Source organism: Anguilla anguilla, chromosome 8 (genome assembly GCF_013347855.1).
Source record: "Anguilla anguilla isolate fAngAng1 chromosome 8, fAngAng1.pri, whole genome shotgun sequence".
Classification (NCBI taxonomy): Eukaryota; Metazoa; Chordata; class Actinopteri; order Anguilliformes; family Anguillidae; genus Anguilla; species Anguilla anguilla.
Window position 1 is genome coordinate 47,902,733 of NC_049208.1, and position 8,126 is coordinate 47,910,858.

The following is an 8,126-nucleotide window of genomic DNA, read 5'->3' on the forward strand; positions in this document are numbered from 1 at the left end:
TGGTGTATGTGTGTGTGTGTGTGTGTGTGTATGAGTGTCTGGTGTGTGTGTAAGTGTCTGGTGTGTGTGAGAGAGTGTCTGGTGTATGTGTGTGTGTGTGTGTGTGTGTGTGTGTGTGTGTGAGTAAGTTTCCGGTGTGTGTACATAGTACGTATGTGACTCAGTGTTTGTGCCTGCATTAATCTCTGGGCTTGTTTGTGGTGTGCTCCCCGCCTGCCCCACCCACTCCTACAGAAGGGTTAAAAAACCACGCCTGCAAGACCTGGGAGACACACAGACCACACCTGCTGTGCCTGCTCCAATGCCGTTACCCCGTTATCCTAGTGCCCCCCCCCCCCCCCCCCCCCCCCACGCTAACCCCCGCCCCCTGTCTCTGTCCACAGAGGATGCCTACAAGACGCAGATACGCATCGACGACGAGCCGGCCAACCTGGACATCCTGGACACGGCGGGACAGGTGGGCCCGCGCCCCCGTAAAGGCGACATAGCCCCTTAACGAACGCGTTATAACCGCTTCATACAGCATTCGTAAACAAACCGCATTTAGCGTTAATAACACTTTCACAGTGGTTGGACTTACGCTGGCGTTGATGTGCACCAGGTAAAGAAGGAACTGGATGTGAAAACAGCTGGCGTATCACCGTGTTTCAGTTGTTATAACTGTCTTAAGGACGTGGTGAAGTTATGTGCACTTTATGAAGGCCTTGTGAAGTCTGGTCTAAGAGAGACCAGACCCTACATTCCTTACAAGTACAGAAGATATATTGCTTATATTTGTAATTAGATCTTGAACATGCATTGTTTTCCCACAAGGGTCCTTACCGGTGAGCCGCTCTTGAAACCGTTACTCCCTTTACCGTGTCACTCGGCCGAGCTGTGACCCCGCCCACATTCCTGTTCCTCTTTCCCCCGAGCCCCTTCCTCTTTCTCCGTGGCCCCGCCTCCCCGCAGCCTCGTTTGTGCGAGTCTGGTTTTCACACTTGAGAATGCGCGCGGGCCTGACTGCGAACGTCTCCGCGGCGCCCACAACGGCCACGTGTCGCAACACTCAGACATTATGACATCATAATGGGTGCGACATCACAGGAGGGACGTACGGCCTCGACGTCGCGCCAGAAAAACGCGCGGCGTCGCAGCGGCCAAAAAGCCATGACATCATACCCGTAAAATAAAGAAATGAGTGTGACATACAGACACTCTCACGTCAAGTGAAAGAGAGGTACAGTGTGACAGCTGTAATGTTCAGACACTGCATCACGCGGTGTGACACACAGACACTCCATCGCTACAGACGATAAGGATCAGGGGAGCGCCAACGCGGGCCAACCCCTTTAATCACCAGTGCTTTTAATTACACAGTTACCCGAGTCATTTCTTGAGCTAGCATTTTTTTTAAAAATCATTAGCTACCGCTGCAGACTGCACACGTGTGGTGTGTGGATGTGGCAGGCGGCAGTGTAGTATAATGGCTAAGGAGTTTGTCTTGTAACCTAAAGGTCACAGGTTCGATTCCCCGGTACGACACTGCCGTTGTACCCTTGAGCAAGGTATTTAACCTACATTAGTATATAACCTGCATTATACAGCATATATCCAGCTGTATAGAGTCGCTCTGGATAGGAGTGTCTGCTAAATGCCTGTAATGGATGCTGGAACCATCATTGTAGTTTAGGAAACCAGGCCCGGGAAATAGGTTGGAATGCAAACCTAAATTTTATACAGTATATTGACTGGCCCCCCAGGACCAGATTCGGGGCGCCCCTAATACAGGGTCAGGATATCCCAGCAGCCTCCCTCATGCTGCAGAACTCAAACACACACATGGATTGGAGGTGCATGCTAACAGCCATTGCCACGGCGACGTGGTAGCTGTGACATCACGCCCGCGGACTCCTCCCGTTGTCCCGGCGGAACGTCTGTACTTTTCCGCAGGCTCCTCCCCGCTCAGGTGCGAGCCGGCAGCCCCGCCCCCTGCCTCGTCACTCCCGGCCTGTCCGTGCCGGCGCTTGGACAGCAGCCAGACCCGTCGGCCACGCCCGGTTGTGTCACACTCAGTGCCCCTCTGCCAGCTCTGTGGCTTTTTGTTCAGTCTCTCAGTTTAGTCTCTCTCTCTCTCTCTCTCTCTCAATATCAGTGAATCACCCCCCCCCCTTTCTTTGACACAGACACTTGCATCATCCCTGTCATGGCTCCCTCCCTCCCTCTCTCCTTCTCTCCATCCCTCCTTCCTTCCCTCCTGCTGTTTTTCTCCCCCTGTGCTGATCTCTATCTCTGCTCAGGCCGTATTTAAACCTCCTCTGTGGGTCTCACCCCGTCTTTCTCCTGAGCCTCTTCTCCTCTCTTCTCTCCTCTCCCCTCCTCTCTCCCTCTTTCCGCTCTGTCTCTCTCCTCTCTTCACGTCTCTCTCTCTCCTCTGCTCTCCTCTTCTCTGTCCCCTCTCTCTCTCTCTCTCTCTCTCTCCCTCCCTCTCTCTCTCTCTCTCTCTCTCTCTCTCTCCCTCCTCTCCTCTCCTCTCCCACCGTTTTCATTATGTGAGTGTGCAGTTTGGAGCGTGCGGTCGGGTAAATCATCTCAGTGGCGGGGGGCTGAGGAGCGGCCCGTCTGGAGGGGCTCGTAAAGGGGCCGGCGCAATATGGCGCGGTCTGGGCAGGTGTTCCATCAGCCCCCCCGTCTCTCAGCCCTGGAAGCGGGCGGTCCTCGGGGCTCTTACAGATGCCTTTAATCCAGCACTTCATATATGGCCAGGGATTCATTTTTCCATCCAATCGCTGGCTCTGGTTAAATAATGGAGACGCAAGTGGGAACGGAGGATGAAAAAGGCAAAGGAAGCATTCCGTGGAAGATTGGGCGTGTGGGCAATTATGATGTCACCAGTGCTGGAACATAGCCGGTTCTATTTACTGTATTTTACTGCTTGTCAGTAGTGGCTATGTTCCACATTATGATGCCATCAGCCACTTCCATTCTAGAACATGTCAGAAGTGGTTGTGTTCCACATTATGATGTCATCAGCCACTTCCATTCTAGAACATGTCAGAAGTGGTTGTGTTCCACATTATGATGTCATCAGCCACTTCTATTCTAGAACGTGTCAGAAGTGGTTGTGTTCCACATTATGATGTCATCATCAACATCCACTCTACTGCATGGCATCTCTTGCTCTACTCTGAACCAGAGATTAAAAAAAAAAGATAAATAGCCTAGTTCTATTGGTTGTTACCAATGTGCTTTTTGATTAGTGGAGCTCTTCTGTTTTCTGCACAAAAGGTGACACAACCATTGTCCTATCCCTATTGTCCCTGCTCTGTACATGGGTGGGACTGGGCGACCTTTGACCCCTGTCTGTCCCCTCCCCCAGGCGGAGTTCACGGCGATGCGGGACCAGTACATGCGGGCGGGGGAGGGCTTCATCATCTCGTACTCCATCACGGACCGGCGGAGCTTCCAGGAGGCGCGGCAGTTCAAGCAGCTGATCTACCGCGTGCGCCGCACCGTGGACACGCCCGTGGTCCTGGTGGGCAACAAGTCCGACCTCACGCACCTGCGGCAGGTGAGCGGCGAGGTCGCGCGCCGTTAGCCCCCCGAGGCGCGGTCGCGCTCTTCCCCTGGCTCCCCAGCCGGGCCACTCCCACCGCACTCGCCAGCGACCAAACTAAGCGCGCAGCGGGGGTATAAAAGATGCATTTTACACAGCCTGAGCATTAGCACGCTAGCGTTTAGCCCCTTAAGTCGCGCCGACCTGTATTCAGGCCCGAGTGGGTTTACTTGCATTCATTCAGTTTGTTTTCACTGGAATAATTCTGTAATTCTGACTGCATAAACACACGCCACAAGGGTTGCATTTCAGAAACAACCAGGACCAGAACCCTTCAGTCAAAAGGGTGCATGCATAGCAGCCATTTTATTTTGGGTATGTTATTTTCAGGCTTGCGTTAAAAAAGGGGGCGGACACAGAAGAGGTTAACTTTCTCTCTGTTGGTCAGCATTTTACCATTCCTTCAGGAAAAAAAAAGCTTGAAACATTTTCTCATTCGGAAACACAACAATCTAGTTTCATCACATGGGGATTTTGGCCTGGTTTCTGGAGTTCTGAGACTGCATAGAGCTGGATGATGAATTTTCAAGTCGAAAGTTTGTTTTAAACCCAAAAACCAACAAACAGACAAAAACACAGCATGGTTTGCCTGACATTGTTGGAACGATTCCACACCTGCATACAAAGAAGTTAAAGCATTAGGACTCATGGTCCATTCCAATACTCGAAAAATGCAAAAGGCTAGATTGCCAACAACAGCAGATATCAAAATGGCCGTTCGTTTTTGTGGCTCATATCCTGCAGACAAATCCGGCAATTTGAGGCGGGCAAGCAGGTTTATTTATTTGCTTGTCCATGAATGTTGCTTGAACAGGCATGACTCATCATAAATAAGCATAGCAGCTACCATTATTTCATTACGTGGATATGCGTGAATTTATTCAACCAACCCTTTCCAAGGATGCATTTGTTACCAACAAATTTGATTTCAGATGTTACAGTGGCAAATAATTGTTTATCAATGTGAATACTGAACATGGGGAAACAATAATATAACGTGACTCATCCATTTCAATAATGTACAGAAAGGTTTCTGAATTAGCCTAGCTGAGGTGTAATTAACTGACAATAGAATGTAGACTGTCACAGTATTGCTACAATAGGTTTGTGTGAAGTGAATTAGTGCTCTAGTGTATGTTCAGGCATTGTGCACATTGCTTGGTTTGTATGCCACGTTATTGTTAACTTTGATCTAATGTTGCTGAGTACATATTAATTAGTATCTCAACATCAACCGCAATGTCAGGTTCGTAACGGTACAGGCTGCTGTACATGCAAATGCTTGTGCTTGAAACTTACGAGCCGTTTTGCAGCTTTCGATAGGCTGACCACATGTAAGATATGTGATTGGCTATTGGACTGTTTTTGGACTCGTCAAAAAGATGACGCTTACGATAGAGCTCTTTCATCAATAATTGACGTCGGACGTTTGATGACGGAGAAGCAGATAAGCTGTCCCAGTTTTCTTCACGCCTCCTTGTTCTCCGATTCCTCCGCTCATCTCCTCCCCTCCTTTCCTCCTCGTACTTCTGGGTAGGAGGTGAGTGGTGGTGGGTGGGGGGGGTGGAGAAAAAGAAGCAAGTGTGAAAAGTAATGGGACCCGTGTTCTCACTAACCTGCAGCGAGTCCTCCCGTCCACCAGGTGTCAGTGGAGGAGGGCCGGGGGCTGGCACGGGAGTTCCAGTGCCCCTTCTTCGAGACGTCGGCGGCCTTCCGCTACTACATCGACGAGGTGTTCGCCGCCCTGGTGCGGCAGATTCGGCAGCGGGAGGCGGAGGCCGCCCGGGGGGGCGAGCGGAAGGCCAGGCGCCACCACTCCTTCTGGACGCGGCTGAGGTCCCCCTTCCACAAGAAGCAGCACTCCAAGCACTGAGGGAGGGAGGGGCGGGGTGGTTGGGGGGCGGGGGGGTAGAGTTAGGGTGGGGTGGTTCATGGTGGGGCAGCACACTCCACAGAGAAAGAGGGATTAGGATGAAAAAGATGGACGAGGGATTGAGGAAATAAAAAAGAGGGATATTCAGAGGGAGGTTACCTTAAATTGAGGGAGGACCATGTTTGATGGAGCGTACTGTAAAAAAAAAATAGAAAAAGGAGAAAAGTTGGGAAGGAGAGCTGGATAGAGGGACTGTGCATGTCAGGAGAAGGTCTGGGTCAGTGAGTGAGAGAGGGAGAGTAGAGACGGAGAGGAGAAACAGGGAGAGAGAGAGAGAGAGAGAGAGGAGATATAGGGAGATTTTTGGGGCGCTGAGAAAACTGTGTGGATGTCTTTGTTTTTTGTTTTTTTGTGATACCACAAACAGGTTCTCTGTGAATTATAGTCCAAATACAGTCTGGTGGCCATATACTATACACTGTGTCAATGTGCAGAGAACCTTTTGTTGTTCAAAAAAAATTATATTTATTACATATGATATGGAAATGATACTTGGTACAGTTGGTTGGTTTTTTGTCTTCTGGCATGAATGGATGTCAGTTTGTACAACCGAAAAATTGTGCATTTTGAAACCACGGCTAGCTAACGTGCCTTAGCATTTAGGGTAGTTTGCCTCGATCGCTCAAAACCGAACGTAACCCGTTTCGTTTTTGTCCGTGCTCACGTCCACACCCGTGTCCGGCGAGGGCCGGCACATTTACCAAAACCGTACCGCCCGCCATTTTTCTTTTACAGTTCTTATTCACATCGGATGATTATCTCTGCGCTATCCAGTTCGTTTACAGCAGAAGCTGGCCGCGCACGTGGTGATGTGCAGTGCGTTGTGGGCGTGTACTCAGGCGATGTCCTTGCAGGCTTCCTGTAAACCAGCTGATGTAGAGAGCCCCGGATCCAGAGAAGACATCTCGGTGCATTAACAGTTCTGCTGATTCGCTGTCTGACAGTAGCTAAGATATTTACCCAAGTTATCTGCAGCTGGCTAATGGAGTTGATGTTATCCTAGTTTCCTGCCCAGCTGAAGATTAGAGAAGGTATTTACAGTCATTTTTGACACAGCTGGATGATATAGAGGATATGAACCCCCTTTTTGGGGCAGTTGGACTGTAGAGATGATATTTACCATAGCCTTTGTGGGTTTTTGGATAAGGTGGACACTATCGCTGATATTTACCCTGTTCTTCGGTTGACTTGTGGCACAGTTGGATGCTACAACTGATATTTACTCTGATCTTCAGTGGGTTTTCAATGCAGTTGTACCCTATAACTGATATTTACCCCAGTATTAGGTAGGCTTTTTGAATAGAGCTGATGTTTATCCTGACCTTTGGTTAACTTTCAGCACAGTTGGACGTTAAGAGCCGATATTTACCCAAGTCTTTGGTAGGTTTTCAGAAAAGATGGACACAAGAGCAGATACTTACCCTAGTCTTTGGTAGATTTTCAGCACAGTTTGATGTTAACACCAATATTTACCCAAGTCTTTGGTAGGGCTTCACAAAAAGGTGGACACTAGAGTGGGTATTTACCCTAGTTTCATTAGGTTTTCAGATAAGTCCAGGGTGTGGCACAGGGGCACTGCCCTGCTGTTATCTGATTGGCCGGCACAGGCACTGCTGTGTAATATTAAAGACTTGAATGGCTTATGCCTCTCCACAATGGGATCTGAACATGACTTCTGTTTATAGCCGCCACTAGGAGGCCGACACACCAGCTGTGCACTTATTACACCCTGTTAAGTTTTGCATCTTGACTGTATGTGAGTTCTGGCAGTACTAAATGCTTTTAAAAAGATTTTTTTTTTTATATGGGGCCATGTACCAGACAGTGCTGTTAGTTTTGTGTGTGTGGGTGTATGTGTGTGTGTTTTCGTTTAGTTTTTTTTGTTATTGATGTCATTTTCTTATCATTGTGGTTGATTATTGTATTTTCCTTAATTTATTTTCTTTTAACATGCTAGAATAAAAAGGACTGAAATTTTCAATATTGGATTTGTGGTCTGTTAATAAAATGTTTTTTAAAAAAGAATCAAAAGAAATAACCCTCGAAGAGAGATTGTGTCGTCAGAGGTGGTACTTCTGCGCCCCCGCGTGGCCATTGCGTAATTCGTCTTTTTTTTAACAAGCAAATATGACAGGGACTACAATTCTGAAATTTATATATTTTTTAAATGAACAAATAAATTAGCACGTCTTATGTCATCGCTTAGCAAAAGACCGCTCGGGTCTACGTGAGAAATATAAACATGGGAGGATCTTGCTAATTTTCTGCCCTAAAATACGACACATGAGGAAATTAGGCTTACCCACAGTGTGAAAGATTTTAGCAATTTTATTAATATGCATCAACTACCCCGGGAAGCAAGGACTGGAATAGGCTTGTCGGTGATTTCGCTATCTAGATCAAGGACCTTGATCTATTTTGAAAATATAATAGCAGCTATGAGTTGCACAGCAATTATTTCAATCGTGTTCTGATATCTGTATTGTCTACCGACCTACTGTAAAATAATTACGGTACCCGTAGTTGTGAAAATAGTGTAACTGGTAGTTTATGTAATGTAGTTTTCTAGTACTTCACATTGTAGTCTGTCTTTTACGC

At 48.0% G+C, this 8,126-nt stretch overlaps 1 protein-coding gene across 1 annotated transcript in view; it reads left to right on the forward strand.

The window, feature by feature from the left end:
• Window positions 1-5,493, forward strand: part of rit1 (Ras-like without CAAX 1) — an 11,392-nt gene extending 5,899 nt beyond the window's left edge. Inside the window, exons 4-6 of the mRNA XM_035429132.1 lie at window positions 384-457; window positions 3,359-3,550; window positions 5,238-5,493. Of these exons, the coding sequence (XP_035285023.1) occupies window positions 384-457; window positions 3,359-3,550; window positions 5,238-5,468 (497 nt within the window). The 3' untranslated portion in view covers window positions 5,469-5,493. The remainder of the gene's footprint in view (window positions 1-383; window positions 458-3,358; window positions 3,551-5,237) is intronic.
• Window positions 5,494-8,126: the final 2,633 nt, after the last annotated feature.